Source organism: Juglans microcarpa x Juglans regia, chromosome 2D, assembly GCF_004785595.1.
Source record: "Juglans microcarpa x Juglans regia isolate MS1-56 chromosome 2D, Jm3101_v1.0, whole genome shotgun sequence".
NCBI classification, from domain to species: domain Eukaryota; kingdom Viridiplantae; phylum Streptophyta; class Magnoliopsida; order Fagales; family Juglandaceae; genus Juglans; species Juglans microcarpa x Juglans regia.
In genome coordinates, this window is record NC_054596.1 from 5,148,979 (window position 1) to 5,166,903 (window position 17,925).

Consider the following 17,925-nt stretch of genomic DNA (forward strand, 5'->3'; position numbering starts at 1 on the left):
TAGATTTAATCATTTGTATTTGTTTTAACACCCCCATTCAATAAGTAGGCCCAACGGAATATTTAATTAAATGAAGTAGAATGTAGAATCAGGTTTCGAACTCAAAATCTGGTTATGATGTTATATGAAATCACCACTTATCTCAAAATCTTAATTGATAAGAAGAATTAGATTTTGATGTGATATCAACACAACCGGTTTAATTTTTGAAAAAAAAAAAAAGAAAAATCTGGATCCCATCGTACAATTGTATATATCCAGTTGGATTTCAAGATTACTAAGCGGCGGAAGAATTTTCAGGTGACCTTGCTGCAGGCGAATTCAGGAATGGCTTCGGTGGAATTTGCAAGGACTGAAAGTTGCATTCTAACATCTCAATCACCTTACCCATTGATGGCCGATCTAAAGGATTTGTCTGAATGCACCACAAACTCACTATTATCATCCTTGTTACTATGTCTTCTTCAACCTCTATTTTCACAATGTCTTCAACTTCATCCTCCCTCCTATCCTCGTAAGTATAAAAAATCTCACCCCTTTCGAGTTTGTTATATATCCATTGCGGAAAATATATCTCGCTGGTATGAGACACCCCACCATCATAATTTTTTCTTCCACCAACCATTTCAAGAACCAACATGCCATAGCTGTAGACGTCAGCCTTGTGAGAGACCCCACCAAAGCTCCGACTAAATACTTCCGGTGCTATATATCCTGCAGTTCCTCTCATTCCCGTTATCGACACAATACTCTCTTTTGTTTTGCAAAGTTTAGCAAGGCCAAAATCTGAGATTTTTGGGCATAAATCTTCGCCCAAAAGTATGTTATGAGGTTTTATGTCGAGATGCAGAATCCTTGTCCTACAACCACGGTGCAAGTACTCTAGTCCTCGAGCAATGCCAAGTGCAATTTGAAACATGATGGTTTTGTCCAAGTGACACTTTGTAATCGAAGATCCGTCGTCATATATGAACTTATCAAGAGATCCATTAGGCACAAATTCATAGATCAGAGCTCGTTTAGTTTTCTCATAGCAGAAACCTAGAAGTGTGACTATGTTGACATGTGATGTTCCACTGATGCTAGCAACTTCATTAATAAACTCTTCTCCATTGCCTTTGGACTCGCTTAGGACTTTCACCGCCACGACACGCCCATCGGGTAGCTTTCCTTTGTATACAACACCATATCCTCCTCGTCCTACTTTATCTTTGAATGAGTTGGTCAGTTTCTTCACAGCTGAATAAGTGTATCTCTTTGGGGCAACTGATCCATAGCTCTTTATCATTTCCTCAGCATCAATGTGATGGTTCTTTGCATCTCTTTTCACTCCGACCGTTGTATCACTTGACGAGCGTCGTCTCTTAACGCTGCACATGATAATCCCCAAAGAGATTACTGCAATCCCAACCACACCTGTCAGGCCAACAAGTAAAAGAAGGGTTCATGTCAAACATTTCATGAAGGCACCAAAAAAATATAAAGATATGGCTTTTCATTCAACGTTGGAGCAAGAAAGAAAGATCAGATAAATAATACTCTAGATTATGAAGATGATCTTCATACCAATGGGAATTATAATCCTCAATTTTTTCTTCCAAGGTGCTTCTGCAACAACAAGAACACAGAAAGTTAAGACTTGTTTATAGCAGCAGCAATCATAATTATTATATATTATCCATAAGCCCCAATTTTACAAACACCAGTGGGCCTCTCATCTAAAGCTTGTTGCCATCCACATTTATAGCGACCGAAGGACCTCCCAATTAGGCCGAGGATAATGGCATGGGTTTCGATAAACAAGCCTGTCCTGGAGGTACATGAGCTTCAAGCATATGCATGGGGACTTGAGAGTAACTTTTGGGTTGGATTCCGACAGGAATATTAAACACCCCAAAAAAAAACAAAAAAAAGGAGCGCGTTGGCTAGAGTATCTCAGCATGTTGCCTGCTAGCTAGGCTTGGAATGATCTATATTCATTATTCAAAATTTAGAATTATTTTAGATAGTTTCAAATTAGGAATACGTGATATTATTATTTTATATTATTAAAAAATGCATAGTTAAGTAAATAATTTTAATGATATAATATTTTTTTATGTGAAGCTTTATCAATATCCCCTCAATCAACATCTTCACGTTATCATTCCCCATATTGGCATCAACATCAAAACCAATGCGATAGCCAGTGGTTGTGCACAATAAATATAGAGAAATGTTACATCTACGTATAAAATTTTTAGAATTAACATATATATTGACTTAGTTTGACATAAAATGTTATATTTATTTTACAATAAAAATAATTTTATAATAATTTGATATCTCGCATCAAGTACTCTTGCTAGTTTATAAATTTACATTTATAAAACTTCTATATACATAGCGTATTTTTATAAGAGAAATACTTTAGTTACAAAGTGATTACATAAGTATAAATTTACAAATTAACGTAGTTTGATGTGATATATTATATTGTAAATTTATTTTTATTGTAAAGTAGATCAAACGAATCACATGAAATCACCTCAGTTTGTAAATTTATTTTTATATATTATTTCTATGTGGCACTTCTCTTTTTATAAATATACGTTAAATTAGGTTTACAATGAATTACACGAAATGGTAGAAAGAAATAGTAGTATGCATGCATTGTTAAATTAAGAGTTGACGAAAAAGAAAGTCTTGTATGTACTGACGCGATCGAAAGCCGTGTTGAAAAATAACCACTTTTCATTCTACGCAAAATATAAGGTAAAAAAAAAGCATGCCAAAATCCAAAATCACGTTGGATTATTATTAGCTGGAAAGTGTGTTCTGGGGTGAAAAGGACTTGGACATAGTCGAAGGCCAATTAGAGGGGTTGGTGGGACAAAAAAGAGTATTAAAATAGACATTAGGTTCATCATTCAAAGTAACTATTCTTGGATTTCCTACTTCAACTTTAGCTAATTGCAAGCTTTTTTCAACAATGAACATGGATCAAGTTTCTCGATGGATTCGATCCCTACTGCATCTTATGCAGCATCCCACCTTGTTAATCTGGATCGCCATGCAAATCAACTACTATGCTATAGAATATTGAACTCGAAAACCGCATCGGAATGATGAACCTATTTAGCGGAGATCTAAAGGGAAACGAAAGAAGCCAAAGGTACTAGCTAGAGACAAATCTATATACTAGTAACTGGCCGGAATCCAAACGATATAGGCATGAAAATAATGAGATATGAAGAGCCAGAGAAAATGGATGCGTACCTTTTCCTAATCCAGTACACGACAACGGAAATGTCCCAGTTGCACAATGGCAAGCAAAATCATTTCCCCTCGTACTGTTAAACGTCCCACACTGCCCGCCGGACTTTCCACATTGATCGCACATGCTATTCTTTGCTTCCCACTCCAACATGAATCCACCATCAATAGCTTTAATCAGTGCAGCTTCAGTTGAATAGCCAACAGCTGCAGATCGCGCAACTGGCACTTTAACGTTGTTCATGCACATATCCAACAGGCTACTAACGTTGTAGTACCTGGCAACATCAGTATTGTTTGCTGTGCAATCTAACTGAACACTATCAGTCTGATTTGCTGAAGAATCAGGAACAGTGCAATCGTAGTAGAGCGTCAGGTTCGTCGCATTCGTATAAGAAAAGAGGGAGTGATCTATCGTGGTGTTAACGATCTGACGAGGAGAAATGGTGTTCCAGTAATCCGTTCTAGCAACCTTCAGAGTCCGCAACGTGTTGTTGACTTCAAGGACTCTGTAATTCATGCCCGTGATGTTGAGCTGTGGGGCATCGCCGCTACAGTCCAACTCAAAGCTCGGATGACCGCAATAGCTCGGCCGATTTGATCCCCAGAAAGGGTAACCGAGTTTCTGAATGCCCGCACATTCAAATGGCGCCCCGCAAGTGAGGTATTGTTCGTCATTGTTTGCGTATGAAGATGATGGAAAGTGGATCAAGCCTATGGATATTATCATGGCGGACAAAGTGATGATTTGGACGAGATGGGTATGCATTTTGAGAAAGATTTGGAAGTAATCATAGAGAAAGAAGACGGAAATAGTATGGGTTCTCAACTCTTGTGGAGCATGATAATAAAAGTAGTGGGTGACTTGGTCAATTGACAATTAATGTGGCATGTGCCGTATAGAATGGGAGCTCTTGACATTTCTAAACGTTTCTTGCACGTAACCTTGATTGGTATCGAACTTGACTAATGGCAAATTTGTTCCAACTTTTTTTAGTCCTGGTTTGCATAGTAAAAGTCTCTCTTATCGTTTCATTGGACTGTTTGAAAAGGGCACTGATCTCATATTCAATATCTTATCTTTATTTTTTATTATCTTTTACTATTATTTATTACTATTTAATATTTTATTATTATTATTTTATTATTATTTACATATCATCTGAGATCACTTTACTATCCAAACGTAGCCATATTCCTTCTTATGCAAACATTTTTTAATTTTAATTTTTTAATTTTTTCATCTAATCATTACAATTTTTCTAAATTTCTAAATAAAATACAAAAAAAAATTCAATTTTTTGGTATCTCAAAATAAAAATTATATTAAAAATTATATTCTAATAATATTTTAAATTTATAATATTTTATTTAACCTTTTCTTTCTCCTTTTCTAAAATCTCATAAAATATCTTAACTCAAATCATTTCAATATTATTCTTAAATTATTTTACTATTATTTACAAACATCTTATCTCACTGTTCAAATCAGGTACAAAATGATTCTCCCATTTTCTGTTCCGTGGCCCCGTGGCCCCACTCAACCCCCCTAATCATGTAAGTAGTAAAGAAATGGAATTGAGATAAGAGTTTTATAAATTTTTGAGAAAGTATGAGCCTCGCTTTAAAAATATGCTTGAATAATAAGTTTGTGAATATTATTTTTGAAACTTATTATTATATAAATTAAAAATGAAAAAAAAACAAAAAAATAATCTAGGTGGCCCGGGTGGGGTGGCTACCATTAATTTTTTAAATTTATGTATTTTTATTTTAAATACATTTTAAATAAAAAATGAAAATGTGTTGAGGTTAGAAGTTTTGTATGTTTGAAAAAGAAAACTAGGACAAAAACTTGATAATTGTACCAAAGCTTGTGTGTGTGTGTTGGTGTTTTTCAGGAATCAATCTTGGGACGATGCCCTTTCCATACCTATTGGCTATTAGCCATGGCAACCTTAAATTTGCATTTTTTGTTTTTTTTACCATACAAGAATTATGGCAATAAACTTAGGTAGGTGAAAGTGAAACCGAGACGACCTAATTTTTGAAGTCATTTATTGAGCTTGATTAATTAATTGAAGTCTTGATCTCGTGTACGTCCTTTATATCTCACTTTGCTAATTAGAGAAAAACACAGGTAAATTAACTTCCCAACAGCAGTACTACTACTGTTACAAGAACAAAATCTGTGTGTTTTCTAAAAAAAAAAAAAAAAAAAAAAAAAAAGAACATTGTCTATACAAATATGTTTTGGCATCGTTTGTATTTGCAATCTATCTCAATTCATCTCAACTCATCTTACTACTATTCATTACTATTCAGTAACTTTAACTCACAAATCTCATTACTATTTACAACTTATCTCATTACTATTTACAACGCATCTCAATTCATCTTAACTCATTTTTAAATCCAAACGACACCTAAATCATATTAAAAAAAAAAAAAAAACACACATATTCACAGAAATCTTAAAATACATCGCACACATTTTTCGAAAAATTTATTTCCAAAACATTTCCAACGTCATTTCAAAATATTGTTGTTCCACCACATTTACAAACGCCATTCAAAAAGTATATTTTAAAAAGATTTCTCAATCATACAACTGAAAACAAAAGGTCTATCAAATGGGATTGATAGGAGAACGAACGAAACTCATAAATTTCTTGCTCAACGCTCCGTTTGAATGTTAAATTGAATTAAGTTACTTATAAATAGTAGTGAGTTAAAATTATAAAGTGAATTTTATGATATCCATATAAAATGAGTTTAAATATTAAGATGAGTTTAGATATATTTATGAGAAATTAAAAAAAATTATAATTTTTATGTGATAAAAAAGTTTTAAGTTGAATGATATTTAATAATTTAATAATTATGTATTTGAATGAAATAGGTTTAAAATAGAATTCAACTGGGCTGAACTAAATTTATTCAAAGATCCAAACGACAAATCTTGAATGAGAATATCGCATTAAATTGGCCATCAGTTGGTGGGCTGGAGAAGATAAGGAATACAAATCACGTAGGGTACTGTTGAAAGCTATCATGAAACTGACAATCGATCCTTATAAAATATTACGACCTTTATTTCCAACCTAAAAAGAAAAAGACCGGCCAAAAATATTACGTATATTCAAAAGAAAATACTTTTAACTATAAAAGTATCGAATAAAATAATCCTACGAATTCATATGAGTTATAGTTTGATATAGCTTGTGATCAGACTAGGACCACTAAATTCACGAGAGACTGGGCAATTCAAGTGGACCAACGCTATTGTAAGTAGCGATCATGGACAAGAGGAGCACCAAATGGTAGTTTTTTGGGTGTGGCTGCAAGTCTAAACAATCATTTCCGAGCAAAAAACACCATAATTCTATTCCTATAGGCTATTAAAAGGATTCTATTTCCAAGGTAAAACAATGACGTACTAGCCTATTTAAATTAGTGATTTTGGAAATTTATGTCTATCTCAATGATCATTTCGAAGCAAAACCTCAATTTTGTCAAGAAAAAAAGCTCGAATACCTTGCGCGGGACACGGCTGATTGTCACAAAGGCAAATGGGTTGGGCTGAAACCGAATCAAACCCACATTGCCCACCGGAAACGGAAACCAGACAATTGGCACACGTGCTATAGTTCACATTGAAACCCTCCATCAAAACCTCCCTAAGCATGGACCGATTGTTTGTGAGCTCCGCCACCGCCTTTTTGAGGATTTTCACATTAACACCAACGGTGCAGCTAATAAATCTAAGTATCGGGTCGGTCGGAATTGGACCGACGAGAAAAAAAGCGTCGCTGCTCGGATTCCCATCGATGCTGCAATTGAATAGATTAGATGTAGAAGGCATCTGTGTCAGATTGGAGCAACCATAGAAGATGGTGAGGTCCTCATTGACCTTACCGTAGTCAAATACATTGCGATTCAGAGTGGAATTAAAGAATTCGTGAGGGCACGTTTTGTTCCAGAGGTCAGAGCGGGCGAGGGTCATAGTTTTCTCGGTCTGGTTGAGTAGGAGGATTCGGTAACTAATCGACTCGACGGCCAACTCAGGCGAGTCGTTCTCGCAAGTGAGACGGAACTCGGGAAGGCCACAGTCGTCCCGGAGGGTGAAGGGGTAGGAGATGTTCTTGAGGTCCCCGCAGTCAAAGGTCTGGGGGCAGTCGGAGGAGAAGGGGACGGCAGAGACATCGGAGGGAAAGGAAGCAATGAGGGAGAAGAAAGAGAAGAGGAGGACGGAGAAGAGGATAAGCGGAGGGAAGGAGAAAGGGTGCATGGCGGAGGAGAGTGGAGAAGGGAGAGAGCATGATGAATTAGGTACGTAATGGGGGAAAATAGTCGCTGGAGTGGGCGGGAAGAAGTTGACTGCTGTGAAGGCTGCATTTAGTTGACTTGGATTCTCTGAGACTTGAGTTTTTGAATGAATGAAAAATGGAGGCTATCCAGAACGGACCGCACCTTCCCGGAGAGTTATCGACCGTTTTTGGGGGAGAGAGAGAGAGAGAGAGAGAGAGATGTATTAAATAAATTTAATAAAAAAGGTATCTACTTGTAGAGAGAGAGAGAGTGATATTGAAAAGGTCGCTACTTTGAGGCTAAATCGGTCACCAAAAATATAAAGTAGTTGCGAAATAGCAATTGGACAAGTCAGCCAAAAATTAATAAAAATAAAAAATCTTCATTTAAGTCTTGAGAAATAATCATTCCATTTAATTATTATAATTTTTTTAAATTTTTATATAAAATATAATAAATAATTTAATCTTTTTAAATTTTAAAATAATAATAATAATATTAAAAAATAATATTTTATTCAACTCATCTAAAATCACTTTATCTAATTTCGAATCACTGTATTAACCGCACCTTGACAACGTATTAGAGGAAATATTTCCAACTACATCCACCAATGCCATAATTTGTTGACCAGCACTTTTTTGGTCGTTTATTCATTTGTCATTGGAGATTTGAAAACCATAAAACCACGTCTTTCTAGAAGAGCTTCAATTCTACCATGAATTATTGCATTATTATCTTCATGCATGACAATTGAAAACTACTCTTCTTCGATCAACAGTCGGCTCCTTTAATTTTTTGCTGAATTCACTCTGTTTAGAAATTCCCTTCGCCTCTATTTCCCTTCCTTTAAAGTTTGTGCTACAATTTTCTTTTTCCTCTTTTTTTGGCCGTGTCGGAAGCATGCATTATTCTTATCATATACTAATACCAGGCATTAAGAAAACAGACGTGGAAAAGCCTGCACAAATCAAGTTGAAAATGAAGATTTTGGATGGAACCCATTGCTTGTCGTGGCAGAAAGAGAAGGACTTGGATGGGATCGAAGACCAATATTAGGAGTTAGAAAAAAATCACGATTTGGATTTTCAATGGGAAAAGGAAAAGTTTTAGCACCTTGAGTTGAAAACTTAGCAAGAGCATCCAAATCCAAATGGATGTAATTGGTTTGTGGTCAAGGAGGACCAGATGAAATCAGTTTTCCATTAATCCCAGTTTGAGTCTTTGAGCATAACACAAAGTGGGCTACAGTGCCATACACTTGAATTGCTGCTATAGCCTATCCCTAAGGTGAAAAACTAAAGTTTACCTACCCCAATAAATTTTTTCCCAAGAAGATGCTTGGCCTTACCTAATTAGTTAGATCAAAATCCTAGCTCGACTTGGTCCATCGTTGACCAGAACAAACGTTTATCCTATAATTTAAAGAAGCAGTTTCTCTGTTCTGTGGTAAGACAGAGCAATGAAAGTCATAGTAATGACGAGGGATTTGAGGTTTTTCTGTCATGAAAGTAGTCTATTATGGAACATCTTTAATCTCTGTTGTCTTTCTGAATTTTTCTGCCAAACTTTTGCTAGAGCATGTATAAAGACCCAGCCGGTTCTGTACATGTTAGTGAATTGACTCTGTGTTATTAGTGATTGTATTTTCCTGGGATCCTTTGTGATTATTTTCGTTATGTATTCGTATTATTGTTGGGTCTTGACAAACAGAACTGTTATTTACTTGGAAAAAAACAAAATCATACCAAGCTACATGAAAAGTAATGCCTCCCTCGCGGATCCTCTCAAAACAGTAGCTAGTCGAAGAAGAACCACCAGACATCTGGATGTTCCGTATAGGTCGTGATCGAATAGGATGGATGCTATATATGCTAGAAAACAAATGGTTCGGAGTTTTTCCTAAATGCTTGATTTTAACCCTCTGGTTTTGAGAAAAGTATATTTATGCGCTTCGGCTACTGAGGTGCTTTTCCTTCATTCAAGAAATTTGAACAAGGTAACAGCTAGCCAAGAAATGAATAATGGAAACTTACCTGGTGCAATTGTTGTTGATCCGCACGTGAACGGAAAAGTCCCACTTGCACAGTGGCAAGCAAAAACATTGGTGCTTGTGTTGAATCCACACAGCCCACCGGACCTTTGGCATCCATCGCAGTTGCTATTACTTGCATTCCACTCCAACATGAATCCCCCATCAATAGCTTCAATCAGTGCCTCTTCAGTTAAACTTATAGGTGCTGCTGGTGTCACAACTGGAACTTTAACGTTGTACTTGCACGCCTCCAATAAGTCAACAATCGAGTTCGAATAGTAGTTGGTAGCCCCGGCACTACCATTTTTGGGGCAGCTAAACCGTATAGCCATCTGATCAAGCTGGTTTGGAAGATTAGGAAGGGAAGAAGATAACGAACACTCATAGTAGAGCGTCAAGTTCACAAGACTTGAAGGATAAGAAAAGATGGAGAAATTTATGGTGGTGTTAACAATCGTAGGAGGACAAGTCATATTCCAGTAATCCGCTCTAGCAACCTTAAGAGTCCGCGACTCCTCAACGACTTCAAGGACTCGGTATTTGATGAACGTGATGTTGATATGCGGGTCATCACCGCTGCAGTCCAACTCAAAACCTGGGTAGCCACAATAGGCCGGCCGATTTGATCCCCAGAAAGGATATCCGATATCCTTAGCACTCGCACAGTCAAATCGTTCGGTGCAATTGCCGTACTGCTCATTATCATTTGCGTGCAAACATGATGGGAAGTGGAATAAGGGTATGGCTATAATCATGAAGGTCAAGGTGATGGTTGGAAAGAAGTGTGGAAGCATTTTTTTGTGTGTGTGTGTGAGAGAGAGAGAGAGAGATCGGAAGTAATCAGAAGTAGAAAAAGGAGAGATGGAGATGATATGGGTTTCAATGCTGATGAAGCATAATAATAAAACTAGTGGGCGTAGACAAAGTTGAGAGCATACATTTTTCAAAGAGATGCTTCTATTGGGACGTTAACATACACTTCCTGTCAATTCAGAATTAGGTGATCTGCCCTTAATATATCTAAAGCCATGCTTCTATTCTAATATATAGTGAAAGCTCTTAATATTTCTAAAGCGTTCCCTTCACGACATCTTGACTTTCTAGCTCTGTTTTTCAGCTTAAAAACGAGGAAGGTCTGTAACCAGTTAAAGCTTAAACCCATTACCGAGTAAAACATAGCAGCTAGTACCCCTATAAACAAAATGACTCACCTAAAATCTTTCTTTTTTTTCAACATAAAATACAAATTCAACAATACAGGACACTTTTGACTCCCATTTTCCTCTTATTCCTTATTTATCCCCTTAATTATGAGTTGAGTTCAAGTGGAAAACTGCAATGAGTTTTGTTTCTAGCTAGTTCTGGGAGGGAAAGAAATGGCAAAAGTATCATCCAAGGAACTCTGGAGGGACAGGAGAAAAAGCAAAATGATAAGAGTACCATTGAGCATAGGAAAATCATTCGAGGAACTGGGAATGGAACAACTAGGAAAAGAATCTATCGACTGCTATTAGGTGGAAGGAAGCTTCTCTCGACTGTCTGCTCAATGGCTCTGTTGATTTTCTACTCAAGCCTATAGCATCTGAAACTCGTGGGGGATTTTCTATACCTATGAAGTTCAATAGCACTTCTTTTTGCATTTTGCCATAGAAGAATATATTGTGGCACTCAACTTAGGAAGGTGAAACGACCTTAAAGTAACAGTGTTACTGATATAGTTTAACATGGAGTCTAATTTTTTTTGTTCTGCATATATATATATATGGAATAAAGTTTCACATTAGAAGAAAAGCTCACACAAGTACTGAGGGTGTCAACAACAATACAACTAGGCAAACAAAAAACCTTTGAAATCCAAAAAAGACAATCAGAGACCGAATATACGATATCCACGACCAGAAACAGAGTTCGAATCACCCCTAATCTGTAAAGTCAGATCTAAACATGATATATATAGTGTGGAAGCAACAAATTGTTACATCTCTTGGACCCTAGAGGGTTGTTTGCATTCAATTTTGAAAAGGACACGTGATCTAACCTAGTAGGACTGTAGAAGTGCTAGCAATGGCTCGGGTTATGACAAAAATAAAATAACTTACCGTAGAGTTAATTTATGTATTTTCAGCAAAGTTTTGCTCCAACAATCCTAATCATAAGCCTGTCATGGACTAATTAAAATGCCAGTGGCAGTGGTGGTTCTCCTAGTAATTAGTATAGTCAACAACTCAACTAAACACGATTGACTAAGAAAGAGATACATTTCATGCTATCTCCTAGATTGTTTCCATCTCCGCGTCTAGTTATTAAAAATATTCCAAGATCTATTCCGCACTTTGTAAGGCTCCAAAACTCTAAACTCTATCAGACATAATCATGACCTAGTACTCCAAAGTTCTAAACTCGAGTCTAAAATCATACGGCAAATTACAGCATAATATAATATGTCCAATCGAGACAAACCTAAAGTTGGACCACGAGACCACAAAAATTAAACAAATGTTCTCTGTTAATAAATTTCAAATATTAGTTATTGGTTTATATAGACGAAAATAGTGTTTAAAATGATTATAAACTTAGGTTTGGATTCGAGAATCATTTCAACTCGTTTCATCTTATTATTACAACTTTTTCAAATTTTTACATAAAATATAATAAACAATTCAACTTTTTCAAATGTCAAAATAATAATAATATTAAAAAATAATATTCTAATAATATTTTATTCAATTTTCAACTTTTCAATCAAAAAATTATTATATTTTGGATTAAATTTTTTGAAATATAAGGAAAATAAATTAGTATAAGTACCTATATTCGAGGTTGAAGGGACTGAAGAATGGTTGAAGAAGTCGCATTTTATGAGTTTGAAAAGTGAAAGAAAAAAAATAAAAATTGTTTTATTTTTCACTTTTAAAAAGTTTTAGATCAAAAGTCTTTTCTAGTTTTAAGAAAATTCTGTCTAGTCGTCGTCCGGTGAAAAATTAATTCGAAAATTTAAAAACATTATATATATATATATATATGCGTGTGTGTGTAAACAATTGACATTTTGTAAGAGCTACGCGATAGATATAGGGTCAAATACGAGCATGAATAATGATGGACTCAGAATACAGACATAAATGAATGAACTAGACTTGTTTGAAAACACATTTGGTCTTAGATATTTTCAAATTATTTTATTATTATTTTACTTATTATATATTCATAAATCATTTAAGATACTCTTAACATCTAAATAGAGAGACAATTTAGGATACAAAAATTGCATGGACACCAAGGCACACAATTTCGAGTTGCATGTGGAAGGATGTGGCGTGTATTGGGATAGAAAAATTCTTATCAACTACTATCCATCTTAGCAACCTTCAGAGTCCGCAACGTGTTGTTGACTTCAAGGACTCTGTAATTCATGCCCGTGATGTTGAGCTGTGGGGCATCGCCGCTACAGTCCAACTCAAAGCTCGGATGACCGCAATAGCTCGGCCGATTTGATCCCCAGAAAGGGTAACCGAGTTTCTGAATGCCCGCACATTCAAATGGCGCCCCGCAAGTGAGGTATTGTTCGTCATTGTTTGCGTATGAAGATGATGGAAAGTGGATCAAGCCTATGGATATTATCATGGCGGACAAAGTGATGATTTGGACGAGATGGGTATGCATTTTGAGAAAGATTTGGAAGTAATCATAGAGAAAGAAGACGGAAATAGTATGGGTTCTCAACTCTTGTGGAGCATGATAATAAAAGTAGTGGGTGACTTGGTCAATTGACAATTAATGTGGCATGTGCCGTATAGAATGGGAGCTCTTGACATTTCTAAACGTTTCTTGCACGTAACCTTGATTGGTATCGAACTTGACTAATGGCAAATTTGTTCCAACTTTTTTTAGTCCTGGTTTGCATAGTAAAAGTCTCTCTTATCGTTTCATTGGACTGTTTGAAAAGGGCACTGATCTCATATTCAATATCTTATCTTTATTTTTTATTATCTTTTACTATTATTTATTACTATTTAATATTTTATTATTATTATTTTATTATTATTTACATATCATCTGAGATCACTTTACTATCCAAACGTAGCCATATTCCTTCTTATGCAAACATTTTTTAATTTTAATTTTTTAATTTTTTCATCTAATCATTACAATTTTTCTAAATTTCTAAATAAAATACAAAAAAAAATTCAATTTTTTGGTATCTCAAAATAAAAATTATATTAAAAATTATATTCTAATAATATTTTAAATTTATAATATTTTATTTAACCTTTTCTTTCTCCTTTTCTAAAATCTCATAAAATATCTTAACTCAAATCATTTCAATATTATTCTTAAATTATTTTACTATTATTTACAAACATCTTATCTCACTGTTCAAATCAGGTACAAAATGATTCTCCCATTTTCTGTTCCGTGGCCCCGTGGCCCCACTCAACCCCCCTAATCATGTAAGTAGTAAAGAAATGGAATTGAGATAAGAGTTTTATAAATTTTTGAGAAAGTATGAGCCTCGCTTTAAAAATATGCTTGAATAATAAGTTTGTGAATATTATTTTTGAAACTTATTATTATATAAATTAAAAATGAAAAAAAAAACAAAAAAATAATCTAGGTGGCCCGGGTGGGGTGGCTACCATTAATTTTTTAAATTTATGTATTTTTATTTTAAATACATTTTAAATAAAAAATGAAAATGTGTTGAGGTTAGAAGTTTTGTATGTTTGAAAAAGAAAACTAGGACAAAAACTTGATAATTGTACCAAAGCTTGTGTGTGTGTGTTGGTGTTTTTCAGGAATCAATCTTGGGACGATGCCCTTTCCATACCTATTGGCTATTAGCCATGGCAACCTTAAATTTGCATTTTTTGTTTTTTTTACCATACAAGAATTATGGCAATAAACTTAGGTAGGTGAAAGTGAAACCGAGACGACCTAATTTTTGAAGTCATTTATTGAGCTTGATTAATTAATTGAAGTCTTGATCTCGTGTACGTCCTTTATATCTCACTTTGCTAATTAGAGAAAAACACAGGTAAATTAACTTCCCAACAGCAGTACTACTACTGTTACAAGAACAAAATCTGTGTGTTTTCTAAAAAAAAAAAAAAAAAAAAAAAAAAAGAACATTGTCTATACAAATATGTTTTGGCATCGTTTGTATTTGCAATCTATCTCAATTCATCTCAACTCATCTTACTACTATTCATTACTATTCAGTAACTTTAACTCACAAATCTCATTACTATTTACAACTTATCTCATTACTATTTACAACGCATCTCAATTCATCTTAACTCATTTTTAAATCCAAACGACACCTAAATCATATTAAAAAAAAAAAAAAACACACATATTCACAGAAATCTTAAAATACATCGCACACATTTTTCGAAAAATTTATTTCCAAAACATTTCCAACGTCATTTCAAAATATTGTTGTTCCACCACATTTACAAACGCCATTCAAAAAGTATATTTTAAAAAGATTTCTCAATCATACAACTGAAAACAAAAGGTCTATCAAATGGGATTGATAGGAGAACGAACGAAACTCATAAATTTCTTGCTCAACGCTCCGTTTGAATGTTAAATTGAATTAAGTTACTTATAAATAGTAGTGAGTTAAAATTATAAAGTGAATTTTATGATATCCATATAAAATGAGTTTAAATATTAAGATGAGTTTAGATATATTTATGAGAAATTAAAAAAAATTATAATTTTTATGTGATAAAAAAGTTTTAAGTTGAATGATATTTAATAATTTAATAATTATGTATTTGAATGAAATAGGTTTAAAATAGAATTCAACTGGGCTGAACTAAATTTATTCAAAGATCCAAACGACAAATCTTGAATGAGAATATCGCATTAAATTGGCCATCAGTTGGTGGGCTGGAGAAGATAAGGAATACAAATCACGTAGGGTACTGTTGAAAGCTATCATGAAACTGACAATCGATCCTTATAAAATATTACGACCTTTATTTCCAACCTAAAAAGAAAAAGACCGGCCAAAAATATTACGTATATTCAAAAGAAAATACTTTTAACTATAAAAGTATCGAATAAAATAATCCTACGAATTCATATGAGTTATAGTTTGATATAGCTTGTGATCAGACTAGGACCACTAAATTCACGAGAGACTGGGCAATTCAAGTGGACCAACGCTATTGTAAGTAGCGATCATGGACAAGAGGAGCACCAAATGGTAGTTTTTTGGGTGTGGCTGCAAGTCTAAACAATCATTTCCGAGCAAAAACACCATAATTCTATTCCTATAGGCTATTAAAAGGATTCTATTTCCAAGGTAAAACAATGACGTACTAGCCTATTTAAATTAGTGATTTTGGAAATTTATGTCTATCTCAATGATCATTTCGAAGCAAAACCTCAATTTTGTCAAGAAAAAAAGCTCGAATACCTTGCGCGGGACACGGCTGATTGTCACAAAGGCAAATGGGTTGGGCTGAAACCGAATCAAACCCACATTGCCCACCGGAAACGGAAACCAGACAATTGGCACACGTGCTATAGTTCACATTGAAACCCTCCATCAAAACCTCCCTAAGCATGGACCGATTGTTTGTGAGCTCCGCCACCGCCTTTTTGAGGATTTTCACATTAACACCAACGGTGCAGCTAATAAATCTAAGTATCGGGTCGGTCGGAATTGGACCGACGAGAAAAAAAGCGTCGCTGCTCGGATTCCCATCGATGCTGCAATTGAATAGATTAGATGTAGAAGGCATCTGTGTCAGATTGGAGCAACCATAGAAGATGGTGAGGTCCTCATTGACCTTACCGTAGTCAAATACATTGCGATTCAGAGTGGAATTAAAGAATTCGTGAGGGCACGTTTTGTTCCAGAGGTCAGAGCGGGCGAGGGTCATAGTTTTCTCGGTCTGGTTGAGTAGGAGGATTCGGTAACTAATCGACTCGACGGCCAACTCAGGCGAGTCGTTCTCGCAAGTGAGACGGAACTCGGGAAGGCCACAGTCGTCCCGGAGGGTGAAGGGGTAGGAGATGTTCTTGAGGTCCCCGCAGTCAAAGGTCTGGGGGCAGTCGGAGGAGAAGGGGACGGCAGAGACATCGGAGGGAAAGGAAGCAATGAGGGAGAAGAAAGAGAAGAGGAGGACGGAGAAGAGGATAAGCGGAGGGAAGGAGAAAGGGTGCATGGCGGAGGAGAGTGGAGAAGGGAGAGAGCATGATGAATTAGGTACGTAATGGGGGAAAATAGTCGCTGGAGTGGGCGGGAAGAAGTTGACTGCTGTGAAGGCTGCATTTAGTTGACTTGGATTCTCTGAGACTTGAGTTTTTGAATGAATGAAAAATGGAGGCTATCCAGAACGGACCGCACCTTCCCGGAGAGTTATCGACCGTTTTTGGGGAGAGAGAGAGAGAGAGAGAGAGAGATGTATTAAATAAATTTAATAAAAAAGGTATCTACTTGTAGAGAGAGAGAGAGTGATATTGAAAAGGTCGCTACTTTGAGGCTAAATCGGTCACCAAAAATATAAAGTAGTTGCGAAATAGCAATTGGACAAGTCAGCCAAAAATTAATAAAAATAAAAAATCTTCATTTAAGTCTTGAGAAATAATCATTCCATTTAATTATTATAATTTTTTTAAATTTTTATATAAAATATAATAAATAATTTAATCTTTTTAAATTTTAAAATAATAATAATAATATTAAAAAATAATATTTTATTCAACTCATCTAAAATCACTTTATCTAATTTCGAATCACTGTATTAACCGCACCTTGACAACGTATTAGAGGAAATATTTCCAACTACATCCACCAATGCCATAATTTGTTGACCAGCACTTTTTTGGTCGTTTATTCATTTGTCATTGGAGATTTGAAAACCATAAAACCACGTCTTTCTAGAAGAGCTTCAATTCTACCATGAATTATTGCATTATTATCTTCATGCATGACAATTGAAAACTACTCTTCTTCGATCAACAGTCGGCTCCTTTAATTTTTTGCTGAATTCACTCTGTTTAGAAATTCCCTTCGCCTCTATTTCCCTTCCTTTAAAGTTTGTGCTACAATTTTCTTTTTCCTCTTTTTTTGGCCGTGTCGGAAGCATGCATTATTCTTATCATATACTAATACCAGGCATTAAGAAAACAGACGTGGAAAAGCCTGCACAAATCAAGTTGAAAATGAAGATTTTGGATGGAACCCATTGCTTGTCGTGGCAGAAAGAGAAGGACTTGGATGGGATCGAAGACCAATATTAGGAGTTAGAAAAAAATCACGATTTGGATTTTCAATGGGAAAAGGAAAAGTTTTAGCACCTTGA

At 35.2% G+C, this 17,925-nt stretch overlaps 3 protein-coding genes and 1 long non-coding RNA gene across 4 annotated transcripts; all 4 read right to left on the reverse strand.

Moving 5' to 3' along the window:
• Positions 1-180: 180 nt before the first annotated feature.
• LOC121248784 (LEAF RUST 10 DISEASE-RESISTANCE LOCUS RECEPTOR-LIKE PROTEIN KINASE-like 2.4) lies at positions 181-13,452 on the reverse strand. The gene is made up of 4 exons (XM_041147351.1): positions 12,968-13,452; positions 3,259-3,727; positions 1,567-1,608; positions 181-1,416 (listed from the first exon to the last, which is right to left on the reverse strand). Exons 1-4 carry the CDS (start codon positions 13,262-13,264, stop codon positions 278-280), a joined length of 1,947 nt encoding a protein of 648 aa, XP_041003285.1. The 5' UTR covers positions 13,265-13,452; the 3' UTR covers positions 181-277.
• Positions 7,770-8,447, reverse strand: LOC121248789. Its single transcript, XR_005937513.1, has 2 exons — positions 8,143-8,447; positions 7,770-7,958 (listed from the first exon to the last, which is right to left on the reverse strand). It is a non-coding gene; the product is annotated as an uncharacterized LOC121248789 (long non-coding RNA).
• On the reverse strand, positions 8,462-11,571 carry LOC121248787 (LEAF RUST 10 DISEASE-RESISTANCE LOCUS RECEPTOR-LIKE PROTEIN KINASE-like 2.1). Its single transcript, XM_041147355.1, has one exon. The coding sequence runs from the start codon at positions 10,393-10,395 to the stop codon at positions 9,544-9,546; it is 852 nt and encodes a 283-aa protein (XP_041003289.1). The 5' UTR covers positions 10,396-11,571; the 3' UTR covers positions 8,462-9,543.
• Positions 13,453-15,734: 2,282 nt separating the features above from the next.
• LOC121248788 (LEAF RUST 10 DISEASE-RESISTANCE LOCUS RECEPTOR-LIKE PROTEIN KINASE-like 2.1) lies at positions 15,735-17,666 on the reverse strand. The gene is made up of 2 exons (XM_041147356.1): positions 17,381-17,666; positions 15,735-17,196 (listed from the first exon to the last, which is right to left on the reverse strand). Exon 2 carries the CDS (start codon positions 16,783-16,785, stop codon positions 15,976-15,978), a length of 810 nt encoding a protein of 269 aa, XP_041003290.1. The 5' UTR covers positions 16,786-17,196; positions 17,381-17,666; the 3' UTR covers positions 15,735-15,975.
• Positions 17,667-17,925: the final 259 nt, after the last annotated feature.